Source organism: Oncorhynchus kisutch, unplaced genomic scaffold (genome assembly GCF_002021735.2).
Source record: "Oncorhynchus kisutch isolate 150728-3 unplaced genomic scaffold, Okis_V2 Okis01b-Okis20b_hom, whole genome shotgun sequence".
In the NCBI taxonomy this organism is placed as follows: domain Eukaryota; kingdom Metazoa; phylum Chordata; class Actinopteri; order Salmoniformes; family Salmonidae; genus Oncorhynchus; species Oncorhynchus kisutch.
In genome coordinates this window covers 7,032,860-7,056,130 of record NW_022261978.1, presented here as the reverse complement: position 1 = coordinate 7,056,130, position 23,271 = coordinate 7,032,860, and the positions used below count along the sequence as shown (strand labels likewise).

General features: G+C 43.2%; 1 protein-coding gene and 1 long non-coding RNA gene across 2 annotated transcripts in view; both read right to left on the bottom strand.

Moving 5' to 3' along the window:
• Positions 1–16,875, bottom strand: part of LOC109878019 (uncharacterized) — a 39,652-nt gene extending 22,777 nt beyond the window's left edge. Inside the window, exons 1-2 of the mRNA XM_031811448.1 lie at positions 16,804–16,875; positions 16,271–16,352 (exon numbers count right to left, since the gene is read on the bottom strand). Coding sequence (XP_031667308.1) covers positions 16,271–16,352; positions 16,804–16,818 — 97 coding nt within the window. The 5' untranslated portion in view covers positions 16,819–16,875. The remainder of the gene's footprint in view (positions 1–16,270; positions 16,353–16,803) is intronic.
• Positions 16,876–19,006: 2,131 nt separating this feature from the next.
• Positions 19,007–20,848, bottom strand: LOC116358964 (uncharacterized). Its single transcript, XR_004206538.1, has 2 exons — positions 20,626–20,848; positions 19,007–19,215 (listed from the first exon to the last, which is right to left on the bottom strand). It is a non-coding gene; the product is annotated as an uncharacterized LOC116358964 (long non-coding RNA).
• Positions 20,849–23,271: the final 2,423 nt, after the last annotated feature.

The following is a 23,271-nucleotide window of genomic DNA, read 5'->3' as shown; positions in this document are numbered from 1 at the left end:
CACTGTTTTGTTCCCCTACACCATCACATGCTGTGGTCACTACACTGTTCTGTTCCCTACACCACCATCACATGCTGTGGTCACTACACTGTTCTGTTCCCTACACCACCACTACATGCTGTGGTCACTACCCTGTTCTGTTCCCCTACACCACCACCACATGCTGTGGTCACTACACTGTTCTGTTCCCCTACACCACTATCACATGCTGTGGTCACTACACTGTTCTGTTCCCCTACACCACCACCACATACTGTGGTCACTACACTGTTCTGTTCCCATCTAAAAAGTGGACTGCATGTATACTGGCACCATCTAAACAGTGGACGGCATGTATACTGGCACCATCTAAACAGTGGACTGCATGTACACTGACACCATCTAAACGGTGGACTGCATGTATACTGACACCATCTAAACAGTGGACTGCATGTATACTGACACCACCTAAACAGTGGACTGCATGTATACTGACACCATCTAAACAGTGGACAGCATGTATACTGACACCATCTAAACAGTGGACTGCATGTATACTGACACCATCTAAACAGTGGACTGCATGTATACTGACACCATCTTAACAGGGGACTGCATGTATACTGACACCATCTAAACAGTGGATTGCATGTATACTGACACCATCTAAACAGTGGACTGCATGTATACTGGCACCATCTAAACAGTGGACTGCATGTACACTGACACCATCTAAACAGTGGACTGCATGTACACTGACAACATCTAAGCAGTGGACTGCATGTACACGGACACCATCTAAACAGTGGACTGCATGTATACTGACACCATCTAAACAGTGGACTGCATGTACACGGACACCATCTAAACAGTGGACAGCATGTATACTGACACCATCTAAACAGTGGACTGCATGTATACTGACACCATCTTAACAGGGGACTGCATGTATACTGACACCATCTAAACAGTGGACTGCATGTATACTGACACCATCTAAACAGTGGACTGCATGTATACTGACACCATCTAAACAGTGGACTGCATGTACACTGACACCATCTAAACAGTGGACAGCATGTATACTACACCACCCCATGCTGTGGTCACTACACTGTTCTGTTCCCCTACACCATCACATGCTGTGGTCACTACACTGTTCTGTTCCCTACACCACCATCACATGCTGTGGTCACTACACTGTTCTGTTCCCCTACACCATCACATGCTGTGGTCACTACACTGTTCTGTTCCCTACACCACCATCACATGCTGTGGTCACTACACTGTTCTGTTCCCTACACCACCACTACATGCTGTGGTCACTACCCTGTTCTGTTCCCCTACACCACCACCACATGCTGTGGTCACTACACTGTTCTGTTCCCCTACACCACTATCACATGCTGTGGTCACTACACTGTTCTGTTCCCCTACACCACCACCACATACTGTGGTCACTACACTGTTCTGTTCCCATCTAAAAAGTGGACTGCATGTATACTGGCACCATCTAAACAGTGGACTGCATGTATACTGGCACCATCTAAACAGTGGACTGCATGTACACTGACACCATCTAAACAGTGTACTGCATGTATACTGACACCATCTAAACAGTGGACTGCATGTATAATGACACCATCTAAACAGTGGACTGCATGTATACTGACACCATCTAAACAGTGGACTGCATGTATACTGACACCATCTTAACAGGGGACTGCATGTATACTGACACCATCTAAACAGTGGACTGCATGTATACTGACACCATCTAAACAGTGGACTGCATGTATACTGACACCATCTAAACAGTGGACTGCATGTACACTGACACCATCTAAACAGTGGACAGCATGTATACTACACCACCCCATGCTGTGGTCACTACACTGTTCTGTTCCCCTACACCATTACATGCTGTGGTCACTACACTGTTCTGTTCCCTACACCACCATCACATGCTGTGGTCACTACATTGTTCTGTTCCCCTACACCATCACATGCTGTGGTCACTACACTGTTCTGTTCCCTACACCACCACTACATGCTGTGGTCACTACCCTGTTCTGTTCCCCTACACCACCACCACATGCTGTGGTCACTACACTGTTCTGTTCCCCTACACCACTATCACATGCTGTGGTCACTACACTGTTCTGTTCCCCTACACCACCACCACATACTGTGGTCACTACACTGCTCTGTTCCCATCTAAAAAGTGGACTGCATGTATACTGGCACCATCTAAACAGTGGACTGCATGTATACTGGCACCATCTAAACAGTGGACTGCATGTACACTGACACCATCTAAACAGTGGACTGCATGTATACTGACACCATCTAAACAGTGGACTGCATGTATACTGACACCATCTAAACAGTGGACTGCATGTATACTGACACCATCTAAACAGTGGACTGCATGTATACTGACACCATCTAAACAGTGGACTGCATGTATACTGACACCATCTTAACAGGGGACTGCATGTATACTGACACCATCTAAACAGTGGATTGCATGTATACTGACACCATCTAAACAGTGGACTGCATGTATACCGGCACCATCTAAACAGTGGACTGCATGTACACGGACACCATCTAAACAGTGGACTGCATGTATACTGACACCATCTAAACAGTAGACTGCATGTACACTGACACCATCTAAACAGTGGACTGCATGTATACTGACACCATCTAAACAGTGGACTGCATGTATACTGGCACCATCTAAACAGTGGACTGCATGTATACTGACACCATCTAAACAGTGGACTGCATGTATACTGACACCATCTAAACAGTGGACTGCATGTATACTACACCACCCCATGCTGTGGTCACTACACTGTTCTGTTCCCCTACACCATTACATGCTGTGGTCACTACACTGTTCTGTTCCCTACACCACCATCACATGCTGTGGTCACTACATTGTTCTGTTCCCCTACACCATCACATGCTGTGGTCACTACACTGTTCTGTTCCCTACACCACCACTACATGCTGTGGTCACTACCCTGTTCTGTTCCCCTACACCACCACCACATGCTGTGGTCACTACACTGTTCTGTTCCCCTACACCACTATCACATGCTGTGGTCACTACACTGTTCTGTTCCCCTACACCACCACCACATACTGTGGTCACTACACTGCTCTGTTCCCATCTAAAAAGTGGACTGCATGTATACTGGCACCATCTAAACAGTGGACTGCATGTATACTGGCACCATCTAAACAGTGGACTGCATGTACACTGACACCATCTAAACAGTGGACTGCATGTATACTGACACCATCTAAACAGTGGACTGCATGTATACTGACACCATCTAAACAGTGGACTGCATGTATACTGACACCATCTAAACAGTGGACTGCATGTATACTGACACCATCTAAACAGTGGACTGCATGTATACTGACACCATCTTAACAGGGGACTGCATGTATACTGACACCATCTAAACAGTGGATTGCATGTATACTGACACCATCTAAACAGTGGACTGCATGTATACCGGCACCATCTAAACAGTGGACTGCATGTACACGGACACCATCTAAACAGTGGACTGCATGTATACTGACACCATCTAAACAGTAGACTGCATGTACACTGACACCATCTAAACAGTGGACTGCATGTATACTGACACCATCTAAACAGTGGACTGCATGTATACTGGCACCATCTAAACAGTGGACTGCATGTATACTGACACCATCTAAACAGTGGACTGCATGTATACTGACACCATCTAAACAGTGGACTGCATGTACACTGACACCATCTAAACAGTGGACAGCATGTATACTGACACCATCTAAACAGTGGACAGCATGTATACTACACCACCCCATGATGTGGTCACTACACTGTTCTGTTCCCCTACACCATCACATGCTGTGGTCACTACACTGTTCTGTTCCCTACACCACCATCACATGCTGTGGTCACTACACTGTTTTGTTCCCCTACACCATCACATGCTGTGGTCACTACACTGTTCTGTTCCCTACACCACCATCACATGCTGTGGTCACTACACTGTTCTGTTCCCTACACCACCACTACATGCTGTGGTCACTACCCTGTTCTGTTCCCCTACACCACCACCACATGCTGTGGTCACTACACTGTTCTGTTCCCCTACACCACTATCACATGCTGTGGTCACTACACTGTTCTGTTCCCCTACACCACCACCACATACTGTGGTCACTACACTGTTCTGTTCCCATCTAAAAAGTGGACTGCATGTATACTGGCACCATCTAAACAGTGGACGGCATGTATACTGGCACCATCTAAACAGTGGACTGCATGTACACTGACACCATCTAAACGGTGGACTGCATGTATACTGACACCATCTAAACAGTGGACTGCATGTATACTGACACCATCTAAACAGTGGACTGCATGTATACTGACACCATCTAAACAGTGGACAGCATGTATACTGACACCATCTAAACAGTGGACTGCATGTATACTGACACCATCTAAACAGTGGACTGCATGTATACTGACACCATCTTAACAGGGGACTGCATGTATACTGACACCATCTAAACAGTGGATTGCATGTATACTGACACCATCTAAACAGTGGACTGCATGTATACTGGCACCATCTAAACAGTGGACTGCATGTACACTGACACCATCTAAACAGTGGACTGCATGTACACTGACAACATCTAAGCAGTGGACTGCATGTACACGGACACCATCTAAACAGTGGACTGCATGTATACTGACACCATCTAAACAGTGGACTGCATGTACACTGACACCATCTAAACAGTGGACAGCATGTATACTGACACCATCTAAACAGTGGACTGCATGTATACTGACACCATCTTAACAGGTGACTGCATGTATACTGACACCATCTAAACAGTGGACTGCATGTATACTGACACCATCTAAACAGTGGACTGCATGTATACTGACACCATCTAAACAGTGGACTGCATGTACACTGACACCATCTAAACAGTGGACAGCATGTATACTACACCACCCCATGCTGTGGACACTACACTGTTCTGTTCCCCTACACCATCACATGCTGTGGTCACTACACTGTTCTGTTCCCTACACCACCATCACATGCTGTGGTCACTACACTGTTCTGTTCCCCTACACCATCACATGCTGTGGTCACTACACTGTTCTGTTCCCTACACCACCATCCCATGCTGTGGTCACTACACTGTTCTGTTCCCTACACCACCACTACATGCTGTGGTCACTACCCTGTTCTGTTCCCCTACACCACCACCACATGCTGTGGTCACTACACTGTTCTGTTCCCCTACACCACTATCACATGCTGTGGTCACTACACTGTTCTGTTCCCCTACACCACCACCACACACTGTGGTCACTACACTGTTCTGTTCCCATCTAAAAAGTGGACTGCATGTATACTGGCACCATCTAAACAGTGGACTGCATGTATACTGGCACCATCTAAACAGTGGACTGCATGTACACTGACACCATCTAAACAGTGGACTGCATGTATACTGACACCATCTAAACAGTGGACTGCATGTATACTGACACCATCTTAACAGGGGACTGCATGTATACGGACACCATCTAAACAGTGGATTGCATGTATACTGACACCATCTAAACAGTGGACTGCATGTATACAGGCACCATCTAAACAGTGGACTGCATGTACACTGAAACCATCTAAACAGTGGACTGCATGTATACTGACACCATCTAAACAGTGGACTGCTTGTACACGGACACCATCTAAACAGTGGACTGCATGTATACTGACACCATCTAAACAGTGGACTGCATGTATACTGACACCATCTAAACAGTGGACTGCATGTATACTGACACCATCTAAACAGTGGACTGCATGTATACCGACACCATCTAAACAGTGGACTGCATGTACACTGACACCATCTAAACAGTGGACAGCATGTATACTGACACCATCTAAACAGTGGACAGCATGTATACTACACCACCCCATGATGTGGTCACTACACTGTTCTGAGCCCCTACACCATCACATGCTGTGGTCACTACACTGTTTTGTTCCCCTACACCATCACATGCTGTGGTCACTACACTGTTCTGTTCCCTACACCACCATCACATGCTGTGGTCACTACACTGTTCTGTTCCCTACACCACCACTACATGCTGTGGTCACTACCCTGTTCTGTTCCCCTACACCACCACCACATGCTGTGGTCACTACACTGTTCTGTTCCCCTACACCACTATCACATGCTGTGGTCACTACACTGTTCTGTTCCCCTACACCACCACCACATACTGTGGTCACTACACTGTTCTGTTCCCATCTAAAAAGTGGACTGCATGTATACTGGCACCATCTAAACAGTGGACTGCATGTATACTGGCACCATCTAAACAGTGGACTGCATGTACACTGACACCATCTAAACAGTGGACTGCATGTATACTGACACCATCTAAACAGTGGACTGCATGTATACTGACACCATCTAAACAGTGGACTGTATGTATACTGACAACATCTAAACAGTGGACTGCATGTATACTGACACCATCTAAACAGTGGACTGCATGTATACTGACACCATCTTAACAGGGGACTGCATGTATACTGACACCATCTAAACAGTGGATTGCATGTATACTGACACCATCTAAACAGTGGACTGCATGTATACTGGCACCATCTAAACAGTGGACTGCATGTACACTGACACCATCTAAACAGTGGACTGCATGTATACTGACAACATCTAAACAGTGGACTGCATGTACACTGACACCATCTAAACAGTGGACTGCATGTATACTGACACCATCTAAACAGTGGACTGCATGTATACTGGCACCATCTAAACAGTGGACTGCATGTATACTGACACCATCTAAACAGTGGACTGCATGTATACGGACACCATCTAAACAGTGGACTGCATGTACACTGACACCATCTAAACAGTGGACAGCATGTATACTACACCACCCCATGCTGTGGTCACTACACTGTTCTGTTCCCCTACACCATCACATGCTGTGGTCACTACACTGTTCTGTTCCCTACACCACCATCACATGCTGTGGTCACTACACTGTTCTGTTCCCCTACACCATCACATGCTGTGGTCACTACACTGTTCTGTTCCCTACACCACCATCACATGCTGTGGTCACTACACTGTTCTGCTCCCTACACCACCACTACATGCTGTGGTCACTACCCTGTTCTGTTCCCCTACACCACCACCACATGCTGTGGTCACTACACTGTTCTGTTCCCCTACAGCACTATCACATGCTGTGGTCACTACACTGTTCTGTTCCCCTACACCACCACCACATACTGTGGTCACTACACTGTTCTGTTCCCATCTAAAAAGTGGACTGCATGTATACTGGCACCATCTAAACAGTGGACTGCATGTATACTGGCACCATCTAAACAGTGGACTGCATGTACACTGACACCATCTAAACAGTGGACTGCATGTATACTGACACCATCTAAACAGTGGACTGCATGTATACTGACACCATCTAAACAGTGGACTGCATGTATAGTGACACCATCTAAACAGTGGACAGCATGTATACTGACACCATCTAAACAGTGGATTGCATGTATACTGACACCATCTAAACAGTGTACTGCATGTATACTGACACCATCGAAACAGTAGACTGCATGTACACTGACACCATCGAAACAGTGGACTGCATGTATACTGACACCATCTAAACAGTGGACTGCATGTATACTGAGACCATCTAAACAGTGGACTGCATGTATACTGGCACCATCTAAACAGTGGACTGCATGTATACTGACACCATCTAAACAGTGGACTGCATGTATACTGACACCATCGAAACAGTAGACTGCATGTACACTGACACCATCGAAACAGTGGACTGCATGTATACTGACACCATCTAAACAGTGGACTGCATGTATACTGCCACCATCTAAACAGTGGACTGCATGTATACTGACACCATCTAAACAGTGGACAGCATGTACACTGCCACCATCTAAACAGTGGACTGCATGTATACTGCCACCATCTAAACAGTGGACTGCATGTATACTGACACCATCTAAACAGTGGACTGCATGTATACTGACACCATCTAAACAGTGGACAGCATGTACACTGCCACCATCTAAACAGTGGACTGCATGTATACTGCCACCATCTAAACAGTGGACTGCATGTATACTGACACCATCTAAACAGTGGACTGCATGTATACTGACACCATCTAAACAGTGGACAGCATGTACACTGCCACCATCTAAACAGTGGACTACATGTATACCGACACCATCTAAACAGTGGACTGCATGTATACTGACACCATCTAAACAGTGGACTGCATGTATACTGACACCATCTAAACAGTGGACTGCATGTACACTGACACCATGTGATGAATATAAATAGACATCTGTTACAAAACACCATAAAGACTGAATAATGACATGCAGCGACTGCCATTGATTAGAGCTACATTAGTTGATGCTTCTTGATGACAAATTGACATCTGAGATGAGACTGAAACTGTCCCAGGAACATCTGGATGGTCACCCTAACACACACGATCAATTTACTAGACTAAACTACAATGTGTATTGCCATGAACTTCTGATAGGCTGAACCAGTAGCCAGTGACGTAGTGGTCAAAATATTGGTGGGTAAACTCTGATAGGCTGAACCAGTAGCCAGTGACGTAGTGGTCAAAATATTGGTGGGTAAACTCTGATAGGCGAACCAGTAGCCAGTGACGTAGTGGTCAAAATATTGGTGGGTAAACTCTGATAGGCCGAACCAGTAGCCAGTGACGTAGTGGTCAAAATATTGGTGGGTAAAATCTGATAGGCCGAACCAGTAGCCAGTGACGTAGTGGTCAAAATATTGGTGGGTAAGCTCTGATAGGCCGAACCAGTAGCCAGTGACGTAGTGGTCAAAATATTGGTGGGTAAACTCTGATAGGCCGAACCAGTAGCCAGTGACGTAGTGGTCAAAATATTGGTGGGTAAACTCTGATAGGCTGAACCAGTAACCAGTGACGTAGTGGTCAAATTAATGGTGGGTAAACTCTGATAGGCAGAACCAGTAGCCAGTGATGTAGTGGTCAAAATATTGGTGGGTAAACTCTGATAGGCTGAACCAGTAGACAGTGACGTAGTGGTCAAATTATTGGTGGGTAAACTCTGATAGGCCGAACCAGTAGCCAGTGACGTAGTGGTCAAAATATTGGTGGGTAAACTCTGATAGGCTGAACCAGTAGCCAGTGACGTAGTGGTCAAAATATTGGTGGGTAAACTCTGATAGGCCGAACCAGTAGCCAGTGACGTAGTGGTCAAAATATTGGTGGGTAAACTCTGATAGGCCGAACCAGTAACCAGTGACGTAGTGGTCAAAATATTGGTGGGTAAACTCTGATAGGCTGAACCAGTAGCCAGTGACGTAGTGGTCAAAATATGTACACTGACACCAGTAGCCAGTGACGTAGTGGTCAAAATATTGGTGGGTAAACTCTGATAGGCTGAACCAGTAGCCAGTGACGTAGTGGTCAAAATATTGGTGGGTAAACTCTGATAGGCTGAACCAGTAGCCAGTGACGTAGTGGTCAAAATATGTACACTGACACCAGTAGCCAGTGATGTAGTGGTCAAAATATTGGTGGGTAAACTCTGATAGGCTGAACCAGTAGCCAGTGACGTAGTGGTCAAAATATTGGTGGGTAAACTCTGATAGGCCGAACCAGTAGCCAGTGACGTAGTGGTCAAAATATTGGTGGGTAAAATCTGATAGGCCGAACCAGTAGCCAGTGACGTAGTGGTCAAAATATTGGTGGGTAAAATCTGATAGGCCGAACCAGTAGCCAGTGACGTAGTGGTCAAAATATTGGTGGGTAAACTCTGATAGGCCGAACCAGTAGCCAGTGACGTAGTGGTCAAATTATTGGTGGGTAAACTCTGATAGGCCGAACCAGTAGCCAGTGACGTAGTGGTCAAAATATTGGTGGGTAAACTCTGATAGGCCGAACCAGTAGCCAGTGACGTAGTGGTCAAAATATTGGTGGGTAAACTCTGATAGGCCGAACCAGTAGCCAGTGACGTAGTGGTCAAAATATGTACACTGACACCAGTAGCCAGTGATGTAGTGGTCAAAATATTGGTGGGTAAACTCTGATAGGCCGAACCAGTAGCCAGTGACGTAGTGGTCAAATTATTGGTGGGTAAACTCTGATAGGCCGAACCAGTAGCCAGTGATGTAGTGGTCAAAATATTGGTGGGTAAACTCTGATAGGCTGAACCAGTAGCCAGTGACGTAGTGGTCAAAATATTGGTGGGTAAACTCTGATAGGCTGAATCAGTAGACAGTGACGTAGTGGTCAAATTATTGGTGGGTAAACTCTGATAGGCAGAACCAGTAGCCAGTGATGTAGTGGTCAAAATATTGGTGGGTAAACTCTGATAGGCCGAACCAGTAGCCAGTGATGTAGTGGTCAAAATATTGGTGGGTAAACTCTGATAGGCTGAACCAGTAGACAGTGACGTAGTGGTCAAATTATTGGTGGGTAAACTCTGATAGGCCGAACCAGTAGCCAGTGACGTAGTGGTCAAAATATTGGTGGGTAAACTCTGATAGGCTGAACCAGTAGCCAGTGACGTAGTGGTCAAAATATTGGTGGGTAAACTCTGATAGGCCGAACCAGTAGCCAGTGACGTAGTGGTCAAAATATTGGTGGGTAAACTCTGATAGGCCGAACCAGTAACCAGTGACGTAGTGGTCAAAATATTGGTGGGTAAACTCTGATAGGCTGAACCAGTAGCCAGTGACGTAGTGGTCAAAATATGTACACTGACACCAGTAGCCAGTGACGTAGTGGTCAAAATATTGGTGGGTAAACTCTGATAGGCTGAACCAGTAGCCAGTGACGTAGTGGTCAAAATATTGGTGGGTAAACTCTGATAGGCTGAACCAGTAGCCAGTGACGTAGTGGTCAAAATATGTACACTGACACCAGTAGCCAGTGATGTAGTGGTCAAAATATTGGTGGGTAAACTCTGATAGGCTGAACCAGTAGCCAGTGACGTAGTGGTCAAAATATTGGTGGGTAAACTCTGATAGGCCGAACCAGTAGCCAGTGACGTAGTGGTCAAAATATTGGTGGGTAAAATCTGATAGGCCGAACCAGTAGCCAGTGACGTAGTGGTCAAAATATTGGTGGGTAAAATCTGATAGGCCGAACCAGTAGCCAGTGATGTAGTGGTCAAAATATTGGTGGGTAAACTCTGATAGGCCGAACCAGTAGCCAGTGACGTAGTGGTCAAATTATTGGTGGGTAAACTCTGATAGGCCGAACCAGTAGCCAGTGACGTAGTGGTCAAAATATTGGTGGGTAAACTCTGATAGGCCGAACCAGTAGCCAGTGACGTAGTGGTCAAAATATTGGTGGGTAAACTCTGATAGGCCGAACCAGTAGCCAGTGACGTAGTGGTCAAAATATGTACACTGACACCAGTAGCCAGTGATGTAGTGGTCAAAATATTGGTGGGTAAACTCTGATAGGCCGAACCAGTAGCCAGTGACGTAGTGGTCAAATTATTGGTGGGTAAACTCTGATAGGCCGAACCAGTAGCCAGTGACGTAGTGGTCAAAATATTGGTGGGTAAACTCTGATAGGCCGAACCAGTAGCCAGTGATGTAGTGGTCAAAATATTGGTGGGTAAACTCTGATAGGCTGAACCAGTAGCCAGTGACGTAGTGGTCAAAATATTGGTGGGTAAACTCTGATAGGCCGAACCAGTAGCCAGTGACGTAGTGGTCAAAATATTGGTGGGTAAAATCTGATAGGCCGAACCAGTAGCCAGTGACGTAGTGGTCAAAATATTGGTGGGTAAAATCTGATAGGCCGAACCAGTAGCCAGTGATGTAGTGGTCAAAATATTGGTGGGTAAACTCTGATAGGCCGAACCAGTAGCCAGTGACGTAGTGGTCAAATTATTGGTGGGTAAACTCTGATAGGCCGAACCAGTAGCCAGTGACGTAGTGGTCAAAATATTGGTGGGTAAACTCTGATAGGCCGAACCAGTAGCCAGTGACGTAGTGGTCAAAATATTGGTGGGTAAACTCTGATAGGCCGAACCAGTAGCCAGTGACGTAGTGGTCAAAATATGTACACTGACACCAGTAGCCAGTGATGTAGTGGTCAAAATATTGGTGGGTAAACTCTGATAGGCCGAACCAGTAGCCAGTGACGTAGTGGTCAAATTATTGGTGGGTAAACTCTGATAGGCCGAACCAGTAGCCAGTGACGTAGTGGTCAAAATATTGGTGGGTAAACTCTGATAGGCCGAACCAGTAGCCAGTGATGTAGTGGTCAAAATATTGGTGGGTAAACTCTGATAGGCTGAACCAGTAGCCAGTGACGTAGTGGTCAAAATATTGGTGGGTAAACTCTGATAGGCTGAATCAGTAGACAGTGACGTAGTGGTCAAATTATTGGTGGGTAAACTCTGATAGGCCGAACCAGTAGCCAGTGACGTAGTGGTCAAATTATTGGTGGGTAAACTCTGATAGGCCGAACCAGTAGCCAGTGACGTAGTGGTCAAAATATTGGTGGGTAAACTCTGATAGGCCGAACCAGTAGCCAGTGACGTAGTGGTCAAAATATTGGTGGGTAAACTCTGATAGGCCGAACCAGTAACCAGTGACGTAGTGGTCAAAATATTGGTGGGTAAACTCTGATAGGCTGAACCAGTAGCCAGTGACGTAGTGGTCAAAATATGTACACTGACACCAGTAGCCAGTGACGTAGTGGTCAAAATATTGGTGGGTAAACTCTGATAGGCTGAACCAGTAGCCAGTGACGTAGTGGTCAAAATATTGGTGGGTAAACTCTGATAGGCTGAACCAGTAGCCAGTGACGTAGTGGTCAAAATATGTACACTGACACCAGTAGCCAGTGATGTAGTGGTCAAAATATTGGTGGGTAAACTCTGATAGGCTGAACCAGTAGCCAGTGACGTAGTGGTCAAAATATTGGTGGGTAAACTCTGATAGGCCGAACCAGTAGCCAGTGACGTAGTGGTCAAAATATTGGTGGGTAAAATCTGATAGGCCGAACCAGTAGCCAGTGACGTAGTGGTCAAAATATTGGTGGGTAAACTCTGATAGGCCGAACCAGTAACCAGTGACGTAGTGGTCAAAATATTGGTGGGTAAACTCTGATAGGCTGAACCAGTAACCAGTGATGTAGTGGTCAAAAATATTGGTGGGTAAACTCTGATAGCCAGTCGCGGTGAAAAAAGTAACGCTCCCAATACTTCAATGCATTTGTCTGAAAAAAGTGGGTCAATTGCGTTTACTTGTGTTTACCCTCCACTAGACCTACACCACTGCTGGTGGCCTACACTCTCAGACGAGGCAATTTTACACACATGAACACACGCAGAACAGGAAGCCTACATTCAATATAATACATAAGTTGAATCAAAACATGTTTTACATACTAGTTCATGAGTTGAATCAAAACATGTTTTACATCCTAGTTCATGAGTTGAATCAAAACATGTTTTACATCCTAGTTCATGAGTTGTCCATAATTCATGAATGTTTAGGGTCTTTACAGATCATGTGACATAAAACACTCCCTTTCTTTCCTTACATTCATTACATTTATGACTGTTTTATTTGTCATCACCAAATGTGTTTGATGGATGGCGGGGAAAGAGCAGGAATAGGCAGACTACTACTTACTACTACTACTACTTACTACTACTACTACTTACTACTACTACTACTACTACTACTACTACTACTACTACTACTACTACTACTACTACTGCTACTGCTACTGCTACTACTACTACTACTACTACTACTACTACTACTACTACTACTACTACTACTACTACTACTACTACCACTACTACAACAACAACAACACCAGGAATAGGCAGACTACAATCTATGTCTTCCAATGGTGCGACTGCAGTCGGTATCAAACTTGAAGAAACGCTTTGAGGTAAGGATGACGGCGATACGGATATCACTTAATATTGATCTACATAGCTCATTGATGTGAAACACACTGCTGCTCTCTCATTTAGCTTATGGATTGTGGTGGTTGTGGATGGCTGATCACAAATCTAAATGTGTATTTGAACCCAATAATGGTTGAATTCAAGAAGTTTAAGCTGAAAAAATGCGCTCTTGCAACAGCTGCATAGTGTGGATCCCAGCCTATAGAATAACAGCTGCATAGTGTCGATCCCAGCCTATAGAATAACAGCTGCATAGTGTGGATCCCAGCCTATGGAATAACAGCTACATAGTGCGGATCCCAGCCTATAGAATAACAGCTGCATAGTGTGGATCCCAGCCTATAGAATAACAGCTGCATAGTGTGGATCCCAGCCTATAGAATAACAGCTGCATAGTGTGGATCCCAGCCTATAGAATAACAGCTGCATAGTGTGGATCCCAGCCTGTGGAATAACAGCTGCATAGTGCGGATCCCAGCCTATAGAATAACAGCTGCATAGTGCGGATCCCAGCCTATAGAATAACAGCTGCATAGTGCGGATCCCAGCCTATAGAATAACAGCTGCATAGTGTGGATCCCAGCCTATAGAATAACAGCTGCATAGTGCGGATCCCAGCCTATAGAATAACAGCTGCATAGTGTGGATCCCAGCCTATAGAATAACAGCTGCATAGTGCGGATCCCAGCCTATAGAATAACAGCTGCATAGTGCGGATCCCAGCCTATAGAATAACAGCTGCATAGTGCGGATCCCAGCCTATAGAATAACAGCTGCATAGTGCGGATCCCAGCCTATAGAATAACAGCTGCATAGTGCGGATCCCAGCCTATAGAATAACAGCTGCATAGTGTGGATCCCAGCCTATAGAATAACAGCTGCATAGTGTGGATCCCAGCCTATAGAATAACAGCTGCATAGTGTGGATCCCAGCCTATAGAATAACAGCTGCATAGTGCGGATCCCAGCCTATAGAATAACAGCTGCATAGTGCGGATCCCAGCCTATAGAATAACAGCTGCATAGTGTGGATCCCAGCCTATAGAATAACAGCTACATAGTGCGGATCCCAGCCTATAGAATAACAGCTGCATAGTGTGGATCCCAGCCTATAGAATAACAGCTGCATAGTGTGGATCCCAGCCTATAGAATAACAGCTGCATAGTGTGGATCCCAACCTATAGAATAACAGCTGCATAGTGTGGATCCCAGCCTATGGAATAAAAGTGGGGCTTTTTTTCCTAAAACCTTTGATAGGCTTAAAGGGCCAATCTGTAGTTGCTACCTCCATTTTTGGACTTATAAATTATAAATACAGTACCAGTCAACAGTTTGGGTACTACTCATTCAAGGGTTTTTCTTTATTTGGACTATTTTCTACATTGTCGAATAATAGTGAAGACATCAAAACTATGAAATAACACATAAGGAATCATGTAGTAACCAAACAAAGTGTTGAACAAATTAAAATATATTTTGTATTTGACATTCTTCAAAGTAGCGACCCTTTGCCTTGATGACAGCATTGCACACTCTTGGCAAAGCATAACTTTCCATGAGAACAGCATTTATTTTTCAACTGGAATCAATGAGGCGAATCAGTCCTCCATGAGAACAAAATCATAAACAGAGTAAGGCTGGCTAAGTCCGTAGTTTTGGGGTCATGCTCAGGTTAAACACTTTGGCTAATCTATACTTCCATATTTCCAAGTCCTGTTCTTGAAGATCAAGGGATCAACATTATTGGATCAACATTATTGGAATGACTGGAAATCTGATAGACTTTGGTTTTTAATGTAAAGATATAATTTAATCGTATTATTATATGTAGTAGAAAGCGATGGGTCAGAAGAAGCCTACATAACCACCACAAAGTAAAATGTAACATCCATATATGGCCAGCTATGGAAACATTAACATTGATTTATCCTGCAATAGATGTTGTTCAAATGTTAACATGCATTATTGTCTTCTTCTAATGGCTCTTCAGGGGAAAGTCATCTAAAAGTAATGAAATGTAATTACATTACTGAGTTTGGGGGTAATCCAAAAGTTAAGTTACCGACAGATAACTTGTAACTGTAACGGATCACATTTAGAAAGTAACCTTCCCAACCCTGACGGTTTATTTGAGCCAACCCATAATTCGCACCCTGGACTAATATCCTCTATGTTCACTCACATTCCATAAGAGGTGCTGGACGGTTCGCTGGACGTCTCTTCACTCTCCTTCCCTGCTGGCTTCTGTTCCTTCTCAGAGGCAGCTACACACGCACACACACACACAGACACACACACAGTCTGTCTTGTCTGAAGTATTTTTTACTGAGGACCACACCAGGTTAGGGTCTAGGCGTGTAATAAAACTTCATGGATGAGATAGTCATTGTTGAGAACACTAGTTCTCTTGACAACATCACTTGATTGTAAATCGCAACAGTTTACCAGTTAATTAACGTTACAAAGTAAATTATAAACGAGTTCTGCTTTCTTCACTCGTTCGAATGACGTGCCAAGTACTAGCTATGAATTAATATGATATTACTGCGTTATGAATTGATAGCAAGATTAGAATATATAGTAGGCCTACATTAATGTCTATTACATCACATGTTATTGCATCATGTAAATCACTATTTCCGTTACTTTGATCGAGTCAATCTCGCACTTCCATGTTGCTGTAAAATCAACAATTTCCGAACTATATTGTCTTACTTTTGATGAGTCCATTTTCAGAAACTCCAGGCGCAGCCAGCCGACTGGAAAATAATGAAGCCCGATGGCAGAGCGCTACAGTTTCCTTTCGTTTTGAGCAGCCCAGCTCATCCCATGACACATCCTACCAAAGGTCTCTATATATTCATACCTGTTGTCGTGTTATCATCAGACAGGTCAATTCATATCTGTTGTCATTAATATTATTATCATCAGACAGGTCAATTGTAGAAATTGATGATAGTATGAATGATGCATTTGTAGCATGAAGTGAGTTGATGACCATGTTTCTGGGGTGGATATGGATTTTGACGTGAAAATACACTGAACAAAAATATAAATGCAACATGTAAAGTGTTGCCTCCATGTTTCATGAACTGAAATAAAAGATCCCAGAAATGATCCATACACACAAGAAGCTTATTTCTCTCAAATGTTGTGTACAAATTTGTTAACATCCCTGTTAGTGAAACTTTATCCTTTGCCAAGATAATCCCTCCACCTGACAGGTGTGGCATATCAAGAAGCTGATTAAACAGCACGATCATTACACAGGTGCACCTTGTGCTGGGAACAATACAAGGCCACTCTAAAATGTGTTGTTGTCACAAAACATAATGCCACAAATGTCCCAAGTTTTGAGGGACCATGCAATTGGCATGCTGACTGCAGGTGTGTTCACCAGAGCTGTTGCCAGATAATTTAATGTTAACTTCTCTACCAATAAGCCGCCTCCAAAGTCGTTTTAGAGAATTTGGCAGTACGTCCAACCGGCCTCACAACTGCCGACCACATGTAACCACGCCAGCCCAGGACTTCCACATCCGGCTTTTCACCTGCGGGATCATCTGAGACCAGCCACCCGGACAGCACATGAAACTCAGGAGTATTTCTGTCTGTAATAAAGCCCTTTTGTGGTGAAAAACTCATTCTGATTGGCTTGGCCTGGCTCCCCAGTGGGTGGGCCTATGCCCTCCCATGGCTGCATCCCTGCCCAATTGTGAAATCCACAGATTAGAGTTTTATTTATTTATTTAAATTGACCAATTCCCTTATATGAACTGTAACTCAGTAAATTTGTTGAAATTGTTGCATGTTGCGTTTATATTTTTGTTCAATATAGAATAATGCAATCGAAAACACTATGATATTTTATACACCAGGGTTGTGCTCAAATCTGAATTTTAGAATAGACTCCCATTCAACTCATGAGTTGAAATTATAATTAAATTGGCAACACTGCACAGGATGTAGAATAAGAATTTAAGTGACAGGAAGTATAATTTAATTCAGTGCAATTCAAAGACATTTCACTCAGTCATAGAACATGAGAGTTTACCAAAGAATATATAACTTTTCCCCGGAAACAATGTTCATATAATCTATTAACCTTAGTACTTATAATAGACCAGGGTTTCTGTTGGTGGAAATTATGGTTGAAGTGACTAATTATGTATACATTCCAATCAGAACTGACTAGTCCAAATGCTATAATGTACTGTACATATATGAATTTTCTCTCTTGCTCCCATTCCCAATTGTATATAATGTAGTCAGGAGTTTAGTAACAATGAAGGTCTGTTCCTTAGTTCATTCATTTGTACAATCTCCAGGTGGCAGGAATGGACTATCTCCAGACTGTCTAGAATGCTGATTTATACTGACTGACCTTGACTTCAGGCGTGGAGCGAAAGCTCGAGAAACTATAGGGCCTCTAAGAGAGAGAACATTTAGAAAACGCTGACGTCATTTTCAGTTTATAACTTGTGGAAAAATGTGTATGTGGCAGTACTCTCTTGCAATAAACGCTGTTACCTGACTTTTAAGACCGGGACTCTGTCCATTTCTTATAAAAATATTGGGTATTACAATCCCTTTAGAATGCATTGACAGAGTAATAATTCTGATTGGGAAATAATACAGAGGAATTTAGAATTCCACTAACAATTTCCCAAACTTGGTCCTGGGCTGAGAATATGTACATATAAGTATATGGATGAGCAATGGCCGAGTGGCACAGGCAAGGTGCAGTAGATGATATAAAACACAGTATATACAGTGGGGAAAAAAAGTATTTAGTCAGCCACCAATTGTGCAAGTTCTCCCACTTAAAAAGATGAGAGAGGCCTGTAATTTTCATCATAGGTACACTTCAACTATAACAGACAAAATGAGAAAAAGAAATCCAGAAAATCACATTGTAGGATTTTGAATGAATTTATTTGCAAAATATGACGTGGAGGAGTATATTAAAATGAATAAAGCTGGTGATACTTCAGTAGACAATATCACAATCCTTTGGACTGATTACATACCCGCTTCTCTGTTGTTTTCTTCTTCATCTTCCTCTTTTCCTTCTTCTTCTCTGCATATTTCTGCCATTTTCAGGATCTCAGCTGGACAGCGGGTGGCCTGAACATAGAGACAGAATTAGTACTAAAGGCTCAGCAGTAAATGTCCCCAAGTTGATTTATAGTGGACTGTCTGCCTAGTCTCTTATCTCTTACACTCCTCTGCAGGGTTCTTTCTCACCGACACCCTGTTTTCACTGCCATAACTCACACATCTCACATCTTTAATTGTGCTGACCATTTGGAACAATGTAAACCTCACTAAATAAAGTGTCAGGATACCAGAGAGTCTGCTGTTACGTTTTTATTGCAGCCAAGACTAAAGACAGTCGCATTCATTCGTGAATGCAATTTCCGAAAATGAACTTGATTTATTTTTGACCTAATTATTCGATGTTTGCTTTATTTTATTTTAAAACTTTAAATGATTAATTGAAGTCATAAATGACTTGTATGCTGTGTGATGACATGAGCGAATTGATTGATACATATAAGTATTGAAATATAGGTAAGTTGTGGTATTAAGACTAAACAGGATGCGCTCTTAGGCCTACAGCTCGATGGCGGTTATACAAGACTGCTATACTAAGCCTTCTAATGATAATGACATTACCTATTATTATAATGATGATAACAATAATAATTATAATAATAACAATAAGAAAGAGATCAAGATAAAGTAACATTATTATTATCTCTCCTCTATCTCCCTATCTTATCCTTCCTCTCTCCTCTATCTCCCTATCTTATCCTTCCTCTCTCCTCTCTACCTTCTCTTCTTCTGTATACACTGCTAAAGCCATTCTATCACTATAAATGTCAAGCTTCTGCCTCGAACCCTGGGAAACTCTTCTCCCACTTTCTCCTCCCTCCTTAATCCCCCATCTCCTCCTGCTCTCTCCTCCCTCTCTGCGGATGACTTTGTCAATCACTTTGTAAAAAAAGTTGATGATATCCGCTCCTCTTTCACTCAGCCCACTGAGTCCACTGGTCCTACTCAGACCCTACACCTTGACCTCTTTCTTCCCTCTCTCTCCAGATGAAATCTTGCGACTAGTGATGTCCGGCCGCCCGAGAACCTGGCCACTTGACCATATCCCATCCTCCCGTCTCCAGACGATGTCTGGAGACATTCTCCCATTCCTCACTTCCCTCATCAACTCCATTTTGAGACGATGTAGCCAGTATACACTTACTGAAAGTATAATTAATCTAAGATAACTCAAGAAATCTGTCATTCATTTACAAGTTTTTGCAGAGGAGATCATAATTGCGCAATTTTGCATCTGACTAGGATGTTTGGTGGCATGAATATACGGGACAAGGGAGGTCCCGCACGGGACAAACCTATTTAGCCCAATATAAAGGACATCCCGGCTAATTCGGGACAGTTGGCAACCCTATTACAGATATAATATATTTATCCATGAAATAACAGCATACTCAGTTTTCCTTCAACTCAATTTCTTACCATGGACGGGTCCGTTTTCAGACACTCCAGACGAGCGAGCAAGCCGAAGAAGAGCGCTACAGTTTACTTTCGTTTCCAACCGCCCAGCCCATCCTTCTTCTTCGTTGTGGTTTAACGGCGGTTGGCATCCAATATGTTGCGTCACAGGTGAGATGAGAGAACTCGATCTGGTGACCACTCTGCTACGGTTCGTTCTCCCAGGAGGAGGGAGGGTGTAGGACAAGAGAAAACACTAGGCAGAGGCCCCGCCTGTTTTGAGCCCCGCCTGTTTTGAGCCCCACATGTTTTGCAAAAACATGTATTCTTGAGCAAGGCAGCTCCAAAATGCAGGTGTTTCAGCCTAGCTCAGTGCTTTCTGTGGTGTTGGGTCAAGGTCATTGGACACAGATAACTGAAGTCAAATCACGTTATATCTACAGTAGCTTTGATTGGACTGATCATGTCAACATCTTACTTTCAGAGTCTTATCTTGCAGTCATCATCATGAATCAAGTTGACAATCTACTGGCAAATCCTTTTTAATTCATGTCATATGAAGATAAATAATGAAGAGAAGTTATAGCTAAAACGTATCTGTCCTCATCTGCCATTGGACATAAACATTACACAATACGTTGGAAATTCAACAATGAGTGGTTTGGAAGGAATAAGTGGATAACTGCAAGCATTGCAAAGCAATCATTAGCCTGCTATTCAGTGGATTGGCTGTGGGGTCCCAAGTCTAAGATTAAGGGTCTCTTTTCCTAGTTTAAAATTATAAACATTCAACATTTGCTATGCTGTCAATGAAGCATTATTTTTGCCGAACTGAAAACAAATGTTAACTCAGAATTGCAAAATCTGACTTTAGTGAGTTCGTGACAACTGGGATCTCAAGAAAAAAGAGCTACAGCTGAGCAAATAGGTTTTGATCTTTCGTCCAACTCGGAATTGTAAATCGGGAACTCGGACCTCATCCTAGAGCTACGACCTGAAGATCACTGACGTCATCATGATTACATTTTTCCAGAGTTCCCAGTTGTCCTGAAAGCACCATACATCCAGAGAATACCAGACTTTGATGACAAAATTTGCTCATGAAGGACCGCCGCGCCACCTTCCTGTTCAAGTGGGCACAGCACAATAAGGTGAATCCAAAATTGTCTTGTATGCTGCTGCATAAATGATGTAATATGCCAGGGAGATGTGTATTCTGTTGGTAAGAAGGTAATACTAAATGCATGTTGTGTAGTAAGCTTGTAGTAGCCCATGTGCCTCACCCTAATAATTAGGTATATGTTTACCTCTTAATTTCGCCTAGTGTTCTGACTTGGTGGTGCACATGTAGCCTATAACCTGTTTTTGAGAAATGTAATAATTGAATATTGTAAAAGAGCTTTCATTGTCTGCTTACATGCCCCCTTTATTTATCCTACGGTACTGACTTGGTTTACAGGGAGAACACTGTAAGAATGGCCCATGTTCTGAATTCTGTCGTTGTACATTACAAAAGTGCGGAACAAATAGCTCATTAATGTCTGAATCAGAATTACGGATGGCCTCTTATCCGCTTCTCGTCCCCTTATGCCATAGTTTGTACGTCTCATTTGTCTTTAGAAAACACATTTGTTATATCAAGTCAGCCATGTTTTTTTTAAAGGCAGTAAATAAGGCTGAATTAACTGTTTCACTGCCAGACAAGGCTCCGCTGATAGCCAGGTGTAGCAGTGGTGCTGTTGGGACAGCTTTATGGAGGCCCTAACAGATTGTAGGCGTCGTTTGTCACCGTTATAGTGCAATTCATGTATTGTTTAGTGTTGTGTTGTGTAGTGGCTTTGCTGGCATGCATCCCACAATTGCATTTTTTTATTAAATTAACTAAAATGAGCTAAAACCGCCACTGTAGCTAAGGTTTATACAGTCTTCTCCAAAGACTGAATGTATTTTCTAGAGAAATAATTACTATGTTGGAAATGCTTGTTCTCAATGCATCAGTCAAGTTTAGACTAAAATAAATCAGTACAATATGATGATGAGGTTGATGAGGATGATGATGATGACTGTACTTTGGGACCTGTGACCACAATAATCTCATGATAACAGTTTTTCTTAATTCAATGAAATGAAGGATTTGATGAATGAATGGATCAGATACATGTGTTTATGTAGGGACAATGACGTTGAAATGTTAAACGCTTAAACATATGCAGTGTAGTCTACTATAAATCAAATCAAATGTTTATTCATCACGTGCACAGGATACAGCGGGTGTAAATGACACAGGGAAATGCTTGTAAGTTTCTATCTACGAAGATGTAAAAAATATGTCCCTTATTTGACCTTTAAAAAGTAAAGTCCCCAAACTTTCCCTGAGCAGTGACTTCACCTGAGACATGAGGCTCATTCAAGACAGTTAAAGTGATTACGTTTTAGCCAGTAGATCTGACAGTGGGCCCCAGGGCCAAAAGCTGTTCCCAAAAGTGTCGGAATACATCACATATGTGCAGATACAGTTGAAGTTGTAAGTTTACATACACTTAGGTTGGAGTCATTAAAACTCATTTTTCAACCACTTCACAAATTTCTTGTTAACAAACTAGTCGGTTAGGACATCTACTTTGTGCCATGACACAAGTAATTTTTCCAACAATTGTTTACAAACAGATT